Source organism: Lepidochelys kempii, chromosome 15, assembly GCF_965140265.1.
Source record: "Lepidochelys kempii isolate rLepKem1 chromosome 15, rLepKem1.hap2, whole genome shotgun sequence".
In the NCBI taxonomy this organism is placed as follows: Eukaryota; Metazoa; Chordata; order Testudines; family Cheloniidae; genus Lepidochelys; species Lepidochelys kempii.
Genome location: NC_133270.1, coordinates 25,475,264 through 25,494,906, shown reverse-complemented (window position 1 = coordinate 25,494,906; position 19,643 = coordinate 25,475,264). Strand labels below are relative to the sequence as shown.

The window sequence follows — 19,643 nt, the reverse complement described above, 5'->3', positions numbered from 1 at the left end:
AGAGGGTGCAGCTTGCTTGAGAGGGTGCAGCTCCCTTGAGATTCCCCCTTTGGAAGGGTCCGTGTAAGGCAGCAGCGCTGACAGCCCCTGAGCTAGCCAGACTTAGGCTTTACGGATTGTGCATTTATTGGCAGCCAGTTCAAAGGGAAGCTCCCACATGCTGTTGGGTGGCTCCCTGTTCTCTACTCTCACGCTCTGCTGTTGTTGATTCACTTACTGTCCCCCATCATTTCACTCTCTCACTGGCTGTAGAACATCATCTTCAATTCAGAGCACACAGTGCTTGTAATTGTCTCTCTCTTTTCCGTTTGGTTTCCATTTGCCTCATGTCAATGTTTTCAGCCCCTCTATTTTTCTGCTCAGCAGGTCACGTCTTTGCCATCTTTTTCTTTGGCATCTAATTCCATTGGACACTTTCATTAAACTGGATCATTTTCAGTTCCCAATTCCTAGCTTTTGTGATGCATTAACTGTCAGTTTGTAAGTCACCAAAAGAAGCAGACACAGAATGTAGCCTTCCCATTTCTTTAATCTGTGTAATGTACAAAGTTACTGTACACAAAGCACACCCAGGCATTAGAGCAATGCACTAACAGCAAAGAGGAGAAGGAAGTTGTACAGTAGTTATGGTTTGTTACATACAAGCAAATAGATCTTAACAGTATTTTACACACACAACATAATACACAAAATGAAAACCAGGAAGAGGCAGACTCAGATCTAAATCTCATTCCCTGGTGGGGTGCAGGTGTGTCTGTCAAATTAAGCCATGACATAGTTTTCCCCCCCATCTGTATCCCTAAAAGATTTTTTTATAAATAAAATAGAACATTATTGAATATAAAATTGACGGTCAAGGATATCGATATCCAGGGTTTTCATACAAGGGGAGGGAGAAAAATGTAAGGCTTCTAGAACTAATAGGAAAATGCAGCAAAGGTGAAGATACCTGAAGAGCAGGGGTACTACAAGAAGTGCAGGTTGCTTGTGGGAAGAGCAGGTTGTTCGTAACCCTTTGGTTAGCTATTGGTTTTCATTTAGCATATCTTCTAACACTATACACGTTCTTTTTGGTAGTAAAATTTTTCCTTTTTAATGATTTATCAAAAGAAGAAAACAAGGAATTAAAGTGACAGTTTGGATTTAAAAAAAAAGTGGAAAGGGACAGGGTCAGGTTTCTGTCCCAACGTTCAGATTATAGAAAAGCTGCTTTTTAGGAAAAAAAATCCACAGAAATGTTTCCTTGAATGTTTAATTCCAGTGGAAACAGATGTTGTTTTTTAAAAACCCAATAAATAAATATCTCTGTTCAGTGCTCACAATATAAACATTGCAGCTTTGTGCTGAGTGCATGAGAACCAGGAAGTGACAGTTACCAGAACCAACTAGTCTGTTTTCCTTGGCCTAATCTGATGAATGCAAAAAGGAACTAACCAGCATAACAGTGAAAAGTATAATAAACTTTTAATATTCCTTCTGTTTTAAACAACACAGAACTGTTATTTGTAACAAAGGTAAATAAGGTCTTTAACCTGACAGTGCCCCTTTAATAAGAATGGAAAATACATTCAGCTTTCCCTAACTGTATCCCAATGGAGCCTCTTTTGTGCATTTAGAAAGACATTTTGTTTCACATGCATCACTCCCTAGAACATTTCAGAGCAGTTTATAAACACAAAAGTTAAACTATTGCTATTGCTTTTAGAATGACAGAGTAATATACTGATCTTTGCTTCAGATAGACAATAAGAAGACAGGGATGTATGAGAAGATAGATTCACGGGGAACTATAGTGTACTTGTATGGGTGAAAAAAACCTATCCACATATGTCATGTTAATACATGGCCACATCGTCTGATATTATTGCAGTGATGAACAAAGATTCTGCACTACGATTGTTTCTCTGTATGGATTCTTACAATGGAAACAGATGGGGGAGAGGTTGAAAAATTCAAGAAGCTCAACAAAGGGTCAGAACACAGGTGCTACGATTGTCAGTCTCACTGATTATTATTGGTTTAAAATATGGAGTGATGATTATAATATTGCACTTCTGCGGTCATTGACAGTTACATTAAACTTGGTCCATAAAATAATTGCTTTGTACATAATGCCTGAAACAAAAAAAAGCTACATTTTAATATTAATAATCTCTGAAGGTTCTGTTGCCTCCGGACACTTTTTCTCTACACAAAATAAATAACTTTCACTTTGTATATACCCACTTTTGTTTTTTTCACATTTACATTATCCTCAGTTTTACACTATCTACACACAAGAAAATGTTAACAGCTCATCTGCATTTTGAAAAAAAATGTACATGTCATGCCTTGGTTTGTGGACTCTTCTTTCAGAGTAAGATTGAACTTTGTAAAGGCCATATCCAAATTTGCAAATACGCTTTGTGATCATGGTTTGGTTACTTTACAGAATGGACTGCGGCTTGCTTCTAAGTCAGATGGCAACAGTTTGGTACAATATTCAACTAGCAAAAAGCTATGACACAATTCACATTTTTAGCCAGTAGCTTTGGATATACATTCAAGGTAACTAGGCTGAGTTCAGCAGAAAGGGAAGTAATTTTTTCAGTAGTAAAAATCTGTACGGATGTTCTGTAATATAATTATCAAAGATGAATGGCGTAGTAGTTTGCAATGAGGCTAAGAGTAAATGAGATGCACTGTGTTTGCGGGTGGATCTATTAAAGCTCCATCAACATGGACATTCTCAGTAGTTAAACACTGTCCTCTTTAGATCACTGTAGGGATAGAGCACACATTCTAAGTTCGTTTTGAAACTTGAGGTCTAAGCCGTAGTCATGAAATAGATTTTTGATGTCTGGATGAGCGGCGTGTTTGCCTGCTGCAGCTCTGAGCCAGGTAGCAGAGCAGAGCTCACAGTGCTTTGCGTCTCGGTGCAGAGGTGCTACACTTAGTACTGAAACCGTTAATAAAATGAAGCAGTCTAAAAAATCGATTATAAATAAGATCCTTGTAAGTAGAAAGTGATATAAACATAGTATATTGTGGTGGAGGAAAGCAGGACAATACTTAGCCAATGAATGTGCTATGAATATAAAATCTTCATGTGAAATAGGCAGGTGGGAGCCCCAAATATCCACCCAGTTTGGATATTTCCCATACCCAAGTTGGTGTGTGCAAGCAGAAAACTGCGCCCTTCACTGAGGCTGAAAATTCAGAATCCTGGCTGGTTTGACCTGGGAGGGGGGCAGGGCTAAGGGGCTTTCAGGCAACCCCTCTGTTCTAGGCACTGTTCTCCTCTGCTCCTCGTTAAATTATGTCCTTCACCTTTGAATACCTTGTGGCTTACAATCTCCTTGTCGCTAGGGGGTGCTAGCAAGCAGCACAGCACATTATCCTGCAGACTGGAAATGTCACCTCTGCAATGCTCCCAGACCCTTGCATGCCCAGTGCAAGAGAGAGATTCAGGTCATGGCAGCGCATTAAACCATCAGCTCAGACACATCGACTGAAAGAGAGGCTAGGAAAATTAAGATATGGCCTTTTCTTAAGCTTGCACAACTTAGTTGGCACACTTCCTTACAGTCTCCTTACTGTTGAAAAACTTTTGCACAAATCTATCTATATATATATATACATACATATACACACACACACCCCCACCCACCCTGGCTTAGAAATATTTAATTGTCATGCACTACAAACAGTTAGGTGTAGCTACATGAGATGGTAACAGGTCTCCATTCTAAAAATTATCAGTGCAAAAACAATGAGGTTTTACAGTTGAATAACTACAGTTAAAAAAAGCAAGTCTAATTCCCGTGAAAGCTGTTACTGATATTGGAGAGAACCTGGGAAGAAGAAATGTCTCTGAGTGGGGGATAGTGGTGAAATATTTGGACCCTGCATTTTGATGACAAGAAATGCAGTGCAATCTAGCTGTTGAGTACTTTCAGACACTTGCAAATATATGGTGGTTAGTTTCTGAAATAATATACAGCAATAATACTTGGAGAACTATACAGTAAAGTAAGTGGCTGATGTTGTTAACAGCTAAAACAAAACTCCTTGTTTTTTTAAATAGCTTAATACATTAAATTCCATCACCTTTCAAAATGTTTAAAGCAAAAACAAAAAACTAATGACCCCACTTTCTAGAGCATCAATCTGCTGACATACGGCTCCTATCAACAGCAGTTGATACTTCATTAATGCTTTGCTGATATACATCCTCCTGGGTACAAAGTGGATAAATTCTAAGCTCTCTGCACATGTAAAACACTTGATTGCTTCACCCAGTGCAGCAGAAGCCTCTCATTTCAGCCTCTCTGCACCTTGGAAATGACATGCTTAGTTTAAAAACACAAAAAAGTGCTGGTATCCAGCAGTCTCTCTCAGTCTGGCTAATGGAACAACCCAAGTGAAAGGTCTAACCAGACTTCTTCCCCTTCCACCACATGGCACTGAGGATCACACTCAGTCACGTGTATCTGATTGATGGCTAAGAAGGTGAGGGAGGCACATATTTACAGTCACTAAACCTGGATAAGAAAAGGAGGCAGAAGAGAGCATGGTCTTGATCTGGAAACTATTTGTTTTCCCCCTTGGTTCCCTAATTTCAAATGGTTTTTCGGACTAGTGCTCTGCAAACCCAACACGCCATTTTAAGGCCTGCAAATTCCATGTGGAAAATACACCAGCCTTTCCTCCTAGCATACCATGTTGTTGTTAGAGAGTAGCACCATATTTACCCTTCCATCTCACACTGCTGGCCTTGTCCTTTATTCCTTCTGTTTCCTCCTCCGGCGGCTGTGGCCGACTGTCACTGGCTCCTGGCTGGCTCTACTTCTGACCTGAAGTGCCAGAGTCCAGTTTTGAGGCTGCGCTCCGGCCCCAGCACCCAGTGGCAATGCTCATGCTCCTTTGGCTGCGCTCCCGCTCTCTCTCCCTATCGCTGTCTGACTGGCTTTGCGTTCGTTCAGGTCTGTGGCTGGCATTCCCGCTCGCCCCCGTGGGCTGTGAGGAGATGGTACGTAGCAAATGATTCCTCTTGCGCAGGAAATCTGGCTGGCTGGGGAGACCAAAGCTGCCTTTTCTCAGTGCCATCCGGGTCGTGTTTTTGGCAGGCCGGGAGCGATGATTATACTCCAGCTGGGCAAGGTGGGCTGCGTACCCCTCAGTAATGAACTGTGAAACAATAGGTCAGGGGGTTTTACAGGACAGAGTCAACTTGAAATCAAGCAACTTTAAAAAAAAAATGGAGTCACAGTCAGTTCAGATCCCACATATGTCTTCAAGTCCCTCTTTCAGTTGTGGTTTGACAATCACTTTCTTAAAATGTTTCTTTCCTCTGCTGCTTTATGAAAATCCCACAAAAACAACAGAGGGAACTGACTGACCCTGTACTGGGGAGGCAATCGACAGTGACACATGGTGCTGGTACATGCACAACAGAAACCAGCTCTACAGAGAACCCCCCTCCCCCCCTTCTGATCTTCAGCTTTACTCAGCCTGAGTAACAGCAGGGACAAGTTCAGACAAAAGGGGGATTTTTAAGTGGACAGGACTTCATTTAAAAGAAAATCTAATTATATAACACTACAAAGCACAATGCAGTGGAACAGCAACTGGTGTTTTCACTCTGTTATTTCCATAGCAGTGATGCATAAAGCAAGGAACCCTCACACCTCTCAGAGAGATGCAGAGGGATCCTGGTGTGTGGGAACTTCCTCTTTACAAAATAGTCTGATCTTGCTCCTGGTGAAGTTAGTGTCTGAACTCCCACTAACTCCAGTAGGGACAGCATCAGCCACTGGAGTGTTCTACAGACAAACTAACCTGGATTCCTACCTGACACTGGTGCTGTAATTTCTTGGTTGGTCGGCCAACAATATAGATGTGCGTGGGTGGCAAACTAATGGAGCTGTAGACCGAAATATCCTTAGTGGATCCGTATGCGGCGTGGATCCTCATGTGGAGCTGTGGGAAGAGGGAACGTTTATTCTATGACACTGCTCAGCACGCTTGGCTTTTTCACAGTGATTGTGGGAATATCCAGTCAAGAGTGCACTGCAAGTCCCACCTGGACAATGCTCTGCAGAGATATGTACTAATTAACCAACAGCAGTGCTGAGGGTTTGTACTATAGGCCGATTACTGTTCTAGCTGTTCTGCAGAATACAAGGGCAGAATGAAGTAGGAAGTACAATAGGAATGTAGCTATGTTTACCTAATGTCCTTCCTTTGTGTGGCACGCTCCACCGCTCTGTTCCAAGGAGTTTTGTAAACGCTAGCCAGGGAGGGAGCATTTTTCAATTATATTCAGTAACTGTTTATATGAAGAATTCCCTTCCACCGAGAGACCACAGCACACAGCACTAGTCTGGTGGCTGGGTTAGCCAGACTGCATATCTAATTTTGTTGGATTTTGCGGTGGTTTAGACAGACAACTATGCATATCACCTTGCATGATGCACTGGATTTTTCTACCCATTAGTAGTTACTGCTCTGTTCCCACAGAGCAGAAGATTTCATTTACTCTTTAGCCAGACATTTGAGAAGATCATTTTGCAGCTGTGGCGGTGGAATAAAACTGGTGGGGCTCTGCAGGAGGAGGTGCTTATCCTGGTGCCAAGCATGGATCCATCTGGTTCTGCCTGGAGAGCTGCAAGCTGGCCAAAGACCCATTGTAGCAAATCTGTGAACCTTTGTGCCCTCTGGAAAGGTCGATTTCCAACAAGGGATAATAATATGGCATCTTCTGTAACAAGGGGGTTCCAAAGACAGCTCGCTCTTGACATTCGGACTTAGATGTCAAGTTAAAGGCTGATTCCAACAGTCATTGCGTTCAGTATTTAATGATGGGCTTTCATTTTGTCAAGGTCTAGGGAGAATAAGGCACACTGGCCCTAGAATAATGGAAACTGTTTCACTATGCTAGACAATGGCATGTCTGATCCAGTGGGCTAGATAACCAAGATGGCCCCATTAATTAGGCCTGATTTATCACTGAAATAAAGGGGAAATTGGAACAACCTAGGTCTAAGACATGATAAAAGCCCATCAGTTACCAGGCTGAAATATGACATTATGGAAGTCTGTCCAAAGACTGCACTTCGCAGACGCATTGATATTAGAGCTCGAAAAGCCCTAGCAGTGACATCTACTCCCATCCCAGAGGCCAGGGTAGAATCAATCCCCTCAACATATTTTCTAGTATTCAGCTCAGTCCAGTTTTAAATGTCACAAGCTAAAAAGCTTACACCACTTCCGTTCCTACAACAAGTAGATCTCATGGTTAGGAAGTTTTTCTGATATTCAGACATAAATGTTCGCACTCTTAACTCTTTGAAGCCATTCCTCCTAGTTACATTCCTAAATAACTCCTTTCCCTCCTTGCAATTTACACCCTCCTCATGCAGTAGACATTTAGCACGTCCTATTCTGAGTCATCCTATACCCAAACTGCAGATATATGGCGCATGTGATCTTTCCTCCAGCTCGCTGATCATTCTTGTTGCTCTTTTCTGCACTCTCTCCACTTAGAGTCAGGTAATGTATGCAGTATGACCTTGGGGCGTCCCCACAGGCGAAGAGCGCACGGTGCTAGTCTTTAAAAACAGAGTCTGTGCAGTAGGTTTTATTTTGTACCTCATTTTCCACTCTCTATAACAACCTTTTGGATTGACTGGGTTTAACTGCATGCAGGCAAGTTGGTGCCTTTCTATTCCTTTTACATTTATTACACTCTGTCTGGTCTCCTTGGCACCAACAGCCTCTTTAAAACTGGGTGGTTAATTTCCATGCTGAGTGAGAGCCAGATCTTGTGAGGGGAACATTTGAACGGGGTTGTGGATACTCTGGGCCTTACAGAACCATGCCATTGATTTTGCTCCCTCACTCTTCACGTCGATAAGGGAGTACAAACCAAGAAGTTAACTCCTATTTACTTCCTTGGTTGTGCACTGCTACAAAGGGTGTGCTCAGTCTTTGCTGGAGAGAGGCAAAGTGATCTCATGGTTAGAGCAGAAAGCTAGGACTCCTGGGTTCTAAGACTGGCTCTTCAGATGATCCTCTCTGTGATGGGCAACTCAGCTCTGTGTCTCAGATTCTCTAGCTGTAAAAGGGGGATATTATTTACCTACATCAGAGGTGTTGTGAAGGATGGTTGATCAATAGCAATAAAGTGCTTTGAGATCCTCCAAGGGAAGGCGCTGTAGCAGTGCCATATCATCATCAGTTGGCTGCTGCCGGGCAAACTCACATGTTTTGATATGCCTGACAACATCAATCTCTTAGCAAGGCATGGACTGAAGTCCTGCCACCTCTTGTGACATTCACTGATCTGTCAAAGCCCCTCCCTAGCTGCTCTGCTGTCACGTGAACCAGCACTTTCTTCTCAGCACTACATGCATCACCCTATCCTACCACAATTCTCTACAATTCTCAAAGCAGTGGGAGATGGAGACCTAGAGGTCCTCTTAAGCCCTGCAAAGCACAGTCTTCAAAAGATAAAGGAAATTATATGGCACTTCTATAGAATCCTGCATCCAAGGATCTCAAAGGACTTCACTAACGGTCAACTACAGGAGGAATTTAGGGAGATTGAATGTAACTACCTCAACTGGCATCTGGCCATGACAACAAGGTGAACAAGCCTTCTCTTGCAAAAAGTGCTAAGGGATTTCTAATGACCATATTGGTTTTGTTTCAACTAAAGAATGGTATGCACCCTCAGCACCACGAGAGGGCATTCATTCATTCATTCCTGTCTGAGAGAAGATCCCCCACCACCAATCCTGCCTGGATGTTCCTTAAAGGTCTTTTCATCCAAGTGCTAACATAGCCCAACTCTCCAAGTAGAGATAAGTCCACCCCAAGCCCCTGAACTGGAACTTTGAATCTGAACTTTGCATCTATATAACGGACCTCACCCAAGCCCCAGATCTTAACGTTCACAAACATGGAGATTCCAGTCCAAATTTTCCCAGATATTGGGGTATTTGGATTCGGCCCAATATGGAGACAGGTTTGAATTCTGGGTTTTGGTTGGCTGCAAGTCACAATCTCTTTGACGGCCCTCTATCTGTAAAGCATCCCTTTATGTGCAGATATGACAGGCATCCAGAAATGCACTAAGCAGGTGGGGAAAAAGCACAAGAATCATGATTTCTTCTACAGCAATAGGCATTTCGTAATGGAAGCAGCAAGGATTGCAGCAAGACCGTGCAGAATGAAGTGAACACATTTTAACTGCACAGGCACCTTTGTGGAGTAAGAAAATAAAGAAAGGGGTGAGGGTGGCTAAAAATCAAATGAATGCAGGTTAATGTCCCACTGCAGGTCAGGACTTGAATAAGCTGTGGATGAACCCACGCTTTGATCACATCTCAGGACAGCTCATGCTTACGTCTGTAATGAGGGTTTTCAGGAAGTTGGCCTTGTGCCGCAGTGGGTCATGGACAAGCCCATCACAGAATGAGACTATCCCATGGGGGAAATTGTGCTGTGCTAACCATGCTACCACCCTTTGCTTCTGCATATCAGGTCGGCCTGTGACATAGATAATGAGGTAGCCAAGGTCTTGCCAGTGCCTAGTGGGGAAAAAAACAACAGTATTATGGACCTATATTTGCAATAGGGTTAAAATATTCATTTAATATGAAAGCATTTCCCCCAGCCCTCTCCCCTGCCACTGACCTTACAACATCAACTGCGCCAGCTCTGACTTTGGGGTCACTCCCCATTATAGACACGCTGGCTGCAAAGGAACCATCAATGCTGAAGACCACAAATTCTGTCCCCTTAGGTAGAACGGTGATATAGCTATCTGCATATGTGTGGTCACCCCTAAATGGAAAGGAATAGGGGGGTTAAGAACAGAGGACAAACCTGGCTGAGAGATTAAAGCTACAAGACCCATTTGCAATACCAATTCAGCAAGCATTGTAAATGACCAGGGAATGCAGAATTAAGGGCCAGATCTTGCCATCACTTCACACACACAATTCTGCTAAGGCCCTACACTTGCTGTGTCTTAAGGGTCAGATTGTCTCAGCTGAGGTAAATCATCACAGATTCACTGATTTCAGAAAGAAAAGGAGTACTTGTGGCACCTTAGAGACTAACCAATTTATTTGAGCATGAGCTTTCGTGAGCTACAGCTCACTTCATCGGATGCATACTGTGGAAACTGCAGAAGACATTATATATACACAGAGACCATGAAACAATACCTCCTCCCACCCCACTCTCCTGCTGGTAATAGCTTATCTAAAGTGATCATCAAGTTGGGCCATTTCCAGCACAAATCCAGGTTTTCTCACCCTCCGCGCCCCCCCCCCCCCACACAAACTCACTCTCCTGCTGGTAATAGCCCATCCAAAGTGACCACTCTCTTTAAAATGTGTATGATAATCAAGGTGGGCCATTTCCAGCACAAATCCAGGTTTTCTCATCCCCCACCCCCCTCGAAAAACCACACACACAAACTCACTCTCCTGCTGGTAATAGCTCATCCAAAGCGACCACTCTCCTCACTATGTGCATGATAATCAAGGTGGGCCATTTCCAGCACAAATACAGGATTTCAGAGTTACTCTGATTTATAACAGCTACAGATCTGGCCTGTTGTGTCTGTATCTCAGCACAAGTGGAGAAGACTATCCACTGGTCTGATAGGTATGTACTTGGAGAGGAAGGAAGGTCTTGTGGGTAAGGCACTGGAATAAGACTCGGGAGATATGGCTTCTATTCCTGATTTGGCAAGTCATGTTTCTGTGCCTCCGTTACCCATGTGTCAAATGGACGATGCTAATGATTTCCTACCTGGGAGCGTTATTGTAAGGATAAAGGGACATATTTTTAAAGGTATTTAGGCACCTAAATTTGCAGTAGCTGCCAAGCGGGAGTTTCAAAAGCACCTAACTTCCATTGAGAGGCAGTGCAGGGCCTTTCCCCAATGGTAGTTGGGCACTTATGAAAATCCCACCAGGTACCTATAAAATATCTTTAAAAATCTGCCCCAGTCATTAATGATACTACAGCGAGAGCCCCACAGAAAATGCCTATATGTTAGATGAATATAATTACAGTGACTTGGACTAGTGTTGTGGGGGGTTCCAGTTTTGGTGTGTTTCAATGCCTCTAGAGCAGATTTGCTCAGTTCACCAATGTCAAGACGCTTTTTGGCACTGCTCTCTCTGAAACCTGGTGATCCAAAAGTCAAGTGGGAGACTTTCTGCATTGTGCACCATCACTAATAACAAAGGCTCTGCCCTTAGGGGAACCTGGGCAAGTAGTTCCATTGAAGACAATGAAGTTGCACATCTGGAAAAGGAGGAAAAGTCTGGTCCAGCAATTGGAACTTAATTAATAATACTGATGATGATGCAGGAGGCAAAACAGAATACAGCTCTTTGTCCCATCACTGGTGTTGCAGGGTAACAAGAGTACAATTGTTTTGTCTGTCAAGTCAGCAGATCAGACTCTGACGACACAATAGGGAGAAGAGCGGTTGATGAGAACATGCCACTTTTTAAACACAATCGTTTTTCAGGTAGAATTGCACTTGACCTGTTAACATTTATGTGGATTGTCTATCATGCAATCAGAGTAACTGAGAAGTGTCTACAGTCATATTTCAGAGGTTCCTGTCAAACTGGGGGCTAAGCCAAATGAGCCTGAAGCATAGCACCTGACCACCATCTTGACGGGATATACGCCAATCCCCAGACGCTTGTTCTCAGGGATAACGTAGGAAATCCGGCCACTGCTGTTGCTGATTTCGGTGTCAAAGTAAATCCACACTCCAGATGGCGGCTGGGTCATGATGTGAATGTCCACCTGGAAGGCAAAGGAGGTTCAGGACTAAGGAAGTATTAAGTAACTTTCATACTAGACAGGATCCTAACCTGGCTCTGAACATGGTGTCCTCAAATCTCTCTCTAGCGTAATGCAATAGATAGGCTGGGCAGAGGGGGTTCTTAATGGACACAGGCAAAGGTGTTTGATTGTGTGGGTAACTGGACAGTTCTCTCTCTTAATGTTTACAGGTACAAAAGGAGCATTGACCAGCAACTACCACTGCCTACATCTTCTGCTGTTTATGGGCAATTCACACTTAAGACAAATGTACCTTTTCCCCAGTGAGCGTGACCATATCTAACGGCCCATACATAAACCTTCCTGTCAAGGTCTGGGGTCCGTCTTCATTAGCGATGGCATCATTTATTCTGTGGTTGGCTGTGACATTCTGCAGATGTCAGGGGAAAAACAGAACAAACCTAGTTAGATTCCCAGCAGAACCTCATGGTTAATGCAGAGTTTACAGGAAAAAGTTGCTATAGTGATAGTAATGCCGAACGCATGGACAACCAGGAGTTTTTGGAGGAGTAATTTTCTTCTTATGATATCCTTTCTCTCCCCACACTATTATATATCTATATCTGTATTAAACAACACATTTTTAAAGGAAAAAAAGTATTGTACATTTAGGACAAGACTTTTAAAGGGCCTTCTGCACTTGGTCTCCGTTTTAGCTACAGTAATTTATGACCACATGATTTGCACCCACAATCAATTGTGGGTGTGGATCCTAATGCATTTGGCCAAGCAGTTGATGTCTGGGTGCAGTTAATTACCTAGTCATCTAAATGGTAGAATTTGCACCTACAGTTAATTGATCCTGGGCATTTTTTGAGAAGGGACCTCTACTTGGTTTCCCTGCTGCCACTCCTTACAGGAAAAATTTGGGTCTGCAAAAACGACGATTGTCCTTTGAAATTCTGGGCCTTTATGCATGCATATGCCATGATATCACACAAGGATACTGTCACTCTCTAGTAATACTACTCCAGACCCTTTGGGCACAAATACTGTGTAGTCAGTGACACAGAACATCTTGAAAATCTGATCCCTTGTGGTGCAAAATTCTGTATGTTGCACCTTCAAATTAGGAGGAAAAATGACTGTCAGCAGATTATTGCTGGCTAAACAAACTTCCCGCTCATGGAAATCAGAAAAGTTTCTTATCCTCTGGATTCACGAACTCCAGGGAATGACAGTTACTGTACAGACAATTTAGGACACCAGGCTTTGAAACAATTCCGTCTCCTTTCTTGACCTACAGCCAACACTTAGTATTTTATATGGAGGAGACCTTGTTGCAGAGAGAGTGTCTGTTTCTTCCAGAAATCTATAACTGGGATATCTCACTGACACATACGATTACTGCAATGCAATCTCTCCACCCCCATGTAATTGTGGAGTCCATGGGCAGTAACAGAGTTGTACCCATACTGGTTAACTTTAATATTGTTTTTATTACAGGTCCAAATCTAGCCAAATCATATTTAACAGTAGTTTCCCTTGGAGAGACATGTAATAGAAACAGCATTACCCTTAGCTTCACATGCGTCCTCTTGCGCAGCCACTTCTCCCTGGGCTTTGAAGGAGTGAATACAGAGACCTCTTTTCCATCCAGTTCCAGAATGCTGGAGTTTTCGTGTCTCATCACCTAAGGAAAGAGCAGCCCTCATCAGCAACTCATGATGCACCTGGGCTAACACCCAAGAGCTACAGGAATTTCATAGTGAACACCACCCTCCCTCCAGCTTTAGTATTTATTCCGTTCTGCTGTGTTTGCAAAGCATGTGATGGAATCGCAGCGTTTGCTGGGCAGGTGGCTTTATAGAATTTTGCCTGCAGGAAATTTACATTGTTAGCCGACAAGATTTTTCTGGCCTTCTCGTAACGGTACAATGTTCGTGACCTTTAGAGCCAGGAAAAGTTGTTGCCAGAGCTGAGTTAATATCATGTGGGATGAAGATATAAAAGGGAACCTTAAACGGAGATCATAAGTAGGCACATAGGAGGGCAAGTGTGAAAGCGTTTATTGGTGAAGCATGGTTAGAATAGAATGAGAGAGAGATGAAAAAGAAGCCGGAGGAAGCTAGAATAAGCTGACGAGACAGGTGGAATGAGTCTGGGAAAAGTTAAGGAACAGAAAGAACTATAGGGGAGTTTAACAAGCTGTGAGTACAAAATGGAGCAAAGGCAACGAAGCACAGATGTTGATCACAGATACATAACTGCTAGGCTGCTAGTTTAACTCTCTTGGCTTCACTGGGCTTATACCAGGGATGGATTTTGTCCCAGATGTTCAATCAACACAAACTGAGAGGTTGTGGCACCCCAGACCCTGCTACTTCCTTGAGACCATGTCCAGAAAGATGCCCTTGGAAAATGCTCATTCAGCAAACACTGCAGGGGAAGAACTTTGGCACTCAGGTACTTATAGAAAACTGCCTCTTCTGCAGGGAATCCTACGATTTGCAGCCACCGTCTTGCCTCACTGTGCTCCAGCCTTGCCTGCCTTCTTGCCAGGTCTTCAAGTCACATGCGCATTTCCAGTCATCATTTGCTTGCCATTTCAGTAATTCAGATCCATCGCTACCTGTTCCAACTGTGCTCGCTTGTCGGCATGTGTCATTTCCTCAGGCTTGTTCTTCCGAAGTATTCTCATCATCCCCTCCACTCCTACTAAGTCTGCCCTTAACTACACTGAGCAAGCCAGACCCTATGAGGGCTAAGATCCCAGCAGGCTTCCTGATTGGGCTGGAGTCAATCCCAGTTGCCTGTCATTTAGAGTTTCTACTTAAATACATTACACATGGCATTCTCCTGTCTTGCTTCTTGTGCTCCTCTCATTTTGATGAAGACATTAGGTATTGAGCCAGGTTCAGCACTGGGCCAGCAGTGTTCTGTGACGTAGGAGACCAGAGTTCAGGAGAGGAATGGGGCTTTGGCTCTCTGGGTCCATGGAGAAGTTCAAGCACATCATAAAAGTGTGATGTTTCTGCACTGGAATGGGGATGAATGGACTGATACAATGAGATTTGCGAAGTGTACGAACATTTCCTACGGTAAGCTCACTAGCCAACATTCGGGGACATCTGCTGGCTGGACCAAACGGCAGAGGGAAATGGGGTTATGTCCTAGGTTCACATTGCAGCTAGACTGTTCTTAGGTCAGTTGCAGAAGAGGTGAATCTTACACAGAAAATAAAAAGGACTGGGCAGAGATATTGCACGGAGCATTTTGAATTGTACTATGATCAGATGTTTTTTTCCCCAGACCCTGCAAAGGTTGAAAGGGGCTCTGTCAAGTGAATAAACATATTTTAAAAACCTCACACATTCCCTTACGTGTTACCAGTAGTGCCATGTAGATTAAAACTGAAGCAATCTGATAGACCAGTTTACTTTGCAGAATTTAGACTGTTTCATTTTCCCATTTCACTCACAGCAAAACTAGACTGCTCAGTTTCACCTCCTGGTTCTCCTAATCCACCTGCCCACCTCCACCTCACCCCCAATGCTGTTGGGAATGAAAACCTAAGGGGATGAATAAAATAATGCCCTTCAGTGATGAGAAATTTAAATCATGAAAATGTTTCTGATCATATTTGGGTTTATTTGTTTTAATAAAGCCTCAGGGTTTGGGCCTAAATCTACTGATAGCTTCCTTTTAACTTTGTCTGGAATGCCTTTCAATGAGGAGTAAAATCATGTCCCTATTATTAGCTTTCCAATGCTGGCATTCTAGGCTGTTGAATAAGAAGAAAGGCAACACAGGGCCTTAAAAGAATAGGGAGGGGGGACTGAGGAAGATAGTGCTCTAGAAGCAGAGGTGGGGCAACAGAGAGAGACAAGGCTAAACAAACAGCCCTACAGAGACAGCCGCTGCTGAGCTCCAGGGGCTTTGAATGGATGGCAAGGATATTTTTCATGCCACAAGATGTAAAATCACACACTGCCTTATACAAACATGTTTTCGTTGCATTCTGAGTAACTGGCTGGGCTATTTCTAAAACAAGATATTTTGTGTGTTAGACTCTTTAAGGCTCTGACATACACACATCGTTTCCCTCCTGCAGCCACTTAGGCAAAAGTTCCACATTGGAGCCTACTGTTCAAAATGAGGAGACACAGCATGAGTGCGCAACATTGGCCCACTGGGTTGGAAACTAGAGACAGGTCAGGGAATAAAAGGTTGAGATCGATTAATACTAGGGTACTACAGCCATCAGTGCTAACATCCCCATGGTTATGGAACCTACAGACAAACTTGGATGACAGCAATGAAAAAGAGTTTGCCAATAGAAGGCTATAAATAATGGAGAGCTGCAGTCAGATGTGCTGTAACAGAGATGGGGTAATTTAAACAGCTGAGCTAATACACAGCAAACCCACGCCAATAGGCGGAGCTGGATCCTTCCCAGTGCTGAGGAGCTGCAGAGGGGAGGGTGCTAGTACTTCACTTATGCAGGTTCAAAGGTTTAGACTAAAAGGAGTCTAAGCATAAAATCAGGGTACTGGGATTAAATAATTATTCTCCATCCTTCAGCAGAGGGCTCCCTGGAATTTTTTCTGGCAGAAGGGACTAATGCAGCCAACACCAAAGTGGCCAGATCCCCTCTGAATGCTCCAGCACCATGCCACTGGCAATTCAGAATAAACAGGGGCAGAGCCAAAATGGATACAACTAGCTCGAGTTCAGCTAGTCTGTGGAGTGATGATCCTAGACTATCCCTTTGTACTGGGTGACCTGTTCTCTCGCTAGCGCCCGACAGAAGATGCACCAAATGAAAAGACGTTTCCAAATCCTTATCAGGGAAAGAACCTGGGGCAGGGAAAGGACGGAGAGAAGAGACTCCAGCCCACTGTGCATTTGGAAGGACAGGGCCAGCGGGTTGCAATCCACAGAAGCAGCCCCCTCTCCGCTGTGATGAAAACGACAGAACGCATCTCTGCTTGAGTTTGAGAAATGAATGATGTTGGGCCATGGCAACATGGTCACGAGAGCAGCCCTTTGGGTTGGTGTGTTTTTTCTCTGCGGACTGCAATGTTTGTGTTGCAGCAAGGGATCGTTATGCTCTGACAATGCTCTGTGCTTTAAAGTTACATTGTCAACTTAATAATCCTGGCAAGAGTTTTCAAACCCTCGGGGGCTAAAGTTGGGCTTCTAAATTTATATTGAGACAACCAAAATTCACAGGGTTTAAGCACTTGCAGCTCCCACTGACTTCAGGGGGACTTGGGGTATTTAGGGTCTCTAAAAAAATCAGGCTACATTAATTTAGCTGCCTAAGCATAAATCTAGGAGCCCAACTTTAGGCCCCTGATTTGAATATACTGGCCCATATGTCACAAGCTAGCAAGTTTCTTCTTTAACTATTTATGTTTCTTGTTTACTCTTTGCATTTCTCTCCAGGTGGACAACGGCAATCAAGAAGAATGTGTCTCCCTTTAGTTCATCTTTGTTTTCACCTCCAGGGTCTTAGTGCTGCTATTTTGGGGTTTCATGCACTTCTGGGAAAACAACTATTTTCAATGTCTGTTTGTTTTTTGTTTTAAAGGGAAATATACCCACTGGATTTTAGGAAAAAAAAAAAAGTGATTTTGCAAAATTTAAACATGTGACCAAATTTAAACAGACAGAATCCAAAATGTGAAGGTCCAGAAACCATCATTTGTTATTTACCTAACCCTTTGAGAAGTAATTTGAACTGTGGTACCAAGTTCTGGATCTTGAAGCAAAAATCCATAGTCCTCAGGGTGTTTAAGTGTTAATTTGAGAGCCCAAATGGAGGACTGAACACTAATTTTAGCAACCCAAGTCTGAAACTTGTACAAACTTTTCCTTCTGTTTTATTCCATGTAGGCTTTGCACAGAGAGCTTCCCTTTGAGCTTCAGGTTTGAAAGGATGTAAAAATTCAAAGTAAAGTTCAATCCAAACATCACATGGTTTTTGCCTCAAAATCATGCAATGCTGCAAGACTATGATATGAAATCGGCCCAGGTTGACTCCAAATGGTTCAGATCTTTAATGAACCTCTCTCCAAGAACCTGCTCCAGTAACAAAAGCCAGCACCAAGCAAGTCACGTGTGATTTGATAGTTTCCATGAAACATAGTGTTCCATGTGCATAGCAGTAAGTATTATTTCCAACGCAGCTGTATTTGACATAGCATGGGAAGGGAAAGAAGATGGAGTGGCAGTTGTGAAGCGTACATTTTTTCCTCCATTTGTATGGTGAGCCCCCATTAGTGTCAACAAAAGTTATTTTGGAGGGTGCAGCAAGGTGAAAATAGTCTCCAAAATATTTTCCAACAAAAGTTAGGCATAAGGGAGGAGAGAGAGAAGCATGAAATATTTATGGTACCTGTCTCAGCAGAAAGGAGACTACATCTGTCGATTCCCAGTAGCTTGCATGGAAGAGGTGTGGTAAGGCTACCGTCGGAAAGGCAGTCAGGGCATCAGGACAGTAAAGGGCATAGTCTATTCTTTTTGTTCCCCACCATCTGGCAGCAACTAATGAAAGAAAAGGCTTGTTAAAGAGAGAGGAGAGAGCTGTTTTAAATGTTAACCTTAGGCCATGGGTCCTTGCGCTGGGCAATTCCTTCCCCGTTGATTTTATTGTTAAGATGAAGCAAAATTTGAACAGGGCTCAAAAATATTAATGAGCCACCCAAGGATGGTACGAGGCACAGAGCACGACATCTCCTTTATTAAATCAAACAGGATGTCCCTGGAGGGGAGGCAGTAACTAGCCATTAATCCACACCCCAGGGGAATGTGAGACACAGATCAAAGGCTGGTGACTCCATGCCCAGCCAGGGTATTAGAGGCCATTATTAAATACCCTAGAGTCTCTTGTGAATACCAGAATAGCGATAATCAAAATAACTTTCAGATTAGACGGGGCATGTACATGTCATCAACCCTTCTGGGGAGGGCCAGTGGGTGTCCTCAGTGCAGGGTCACTGCCACTCACAGTGAGTTTGTGACAATGTGCTGATGCTGTGGTGATGGGGAACTAACAAATCTCTCCATCCGTACAGCAAAAATGAAATAGAAAGAGTCTCTGCTCTGGAGGTGGGACGGGGGAGAGCTATGGATGTGTCTACATACTGCAGCCATTCCCAGACCTGAAGAGCTCTGTGTAAGCTCAAAAGCTTGTCTCCCTCACCAACAGAAGTTGGTCCAATAAAAGCTGTTGTTTCACCCACCTTGTGTGTCTAATATCCTGGGACCGACACAGCCACAACAACACTGCACGCATATACCTGAGTCACTTTCAGCTCCATGGGCCTACTTTGAGCAGAGGCTAGCAGATGCTGCTAAAGGCAAAAAACTAAACAAACAGGATGTTTCCCTTTAACTTTCACGGAGGCACAAACCCTCTCAAACCCAGAGAGGTAAAATCCCATATTTTGTTATTAATATCAGAATCCGAAGTGAACAATATAAAGGCAATGGAGCCACAGGTTAGTTGCTATGGAAAGACACAAGCAAAACACTGGGAAGGCGAAAGAGACTGGATTATGAGAAAGGCCCATGGTGATGCATTCATAATCACCACCACCATTCTGCAGGCTGCCAGCCTCTGGAGTGCTATTGAAGCAACTTGCTCAGCCTCTGCAGGCGTGAGTGTCTTCACAACTAACCCCCCAGCCCAACAGGAGAACCAGCAAGGAGTCCGCAAACCCTGCAGCTCTCAGAACAGAGGCTCTGGTGAGCTTTGAGGACGGGGGCATTAAACGGTGGACGAATCTCCAGGCTTCATCAGCATCTACTGGGATGGGAGCTACAGAGGA

The 19,643-nt window shown here is 43.5% G+C and overlaps 2 protein-coding genes across 16 annotated transcripts in view; one reads left to right on the top strand and one right to left on the bottom strand.

The window, feature by feature from the left end:
* The window catches only part of ARL6IP4 (ARF like GTPase 6 interacting protein 4), a 34,774-nt gene that overhangs the window by 11,192 nt on the left and 3,939 nt on the right, over nt 1–19,643 (top strand). For 2 of the 8 annotated variants that reach the window (XR_012155079.1, XM_073313022.1), the window contains one exon: nt 17,707–19,522. The gene's annotated coding sequence lies outside the window, so the exon portion shown is untranslated. Of the gene's footprint in view, nt 1–1,870; nt 3,196–11,616; nt 14,696–17,706; nt 19,523–19,643 lie in introns of those variants that run through there. The other 6 variants (XR_012155074.1, XM_073313019.1, XR_012155075.1 and 3 more) reach the window with 5 other exon arrangements.
* The window catches only part of PITPNM2 (phosphatidylinositol transfer protein membrane associated 2), a 232,456-nt gene continuing 213,324 nt past the window's right edge, over nt 512–19,643 (bottom strand). For 5 of the 8 annotated variants that reach the window (XM_073313000.1, XM_073313005.1, XM_073313001.1 and 2 more), the window contains 8 exons: nt 18,209–18,357; nt 13,382–13,498; nt 12,119–12,235; nt 11,678–11,826; nt 9,682–9,831; nt 9,392–9,575; nt 5,821–5,961; nt 512–5,169 (listed from right to left, as the gene is read on the bottom strand). In XM_073313000.1, the coding sequence (XP_073169101.1) occupies nt 4,825–5,169; nt 5,821–5,961; nt 9,392–9,575; nt 9,682–9,831; nt 11,678–11,826; nt 12,119–12,235; nt 13,382–13,498; nt 18,209–18,357 (1,352 nt within the window). In that variant the 3' untranslated portion in view covers nt 512–4,824. The remainder of the gene's footprint in view (nt 5,170–5,820; nt 5,962–9,391; nt 9,576–9,681; nt 9,832–11,677; nt 11,827–12,118; nt 12,236–13,381; nt 13,499–18,208; nt 18,358–19,643) is intronic. The other 3 variants (XM_073313003.1, XM_073313006.1, XM_073313007.1) reach the window with 1 other exon arrangement.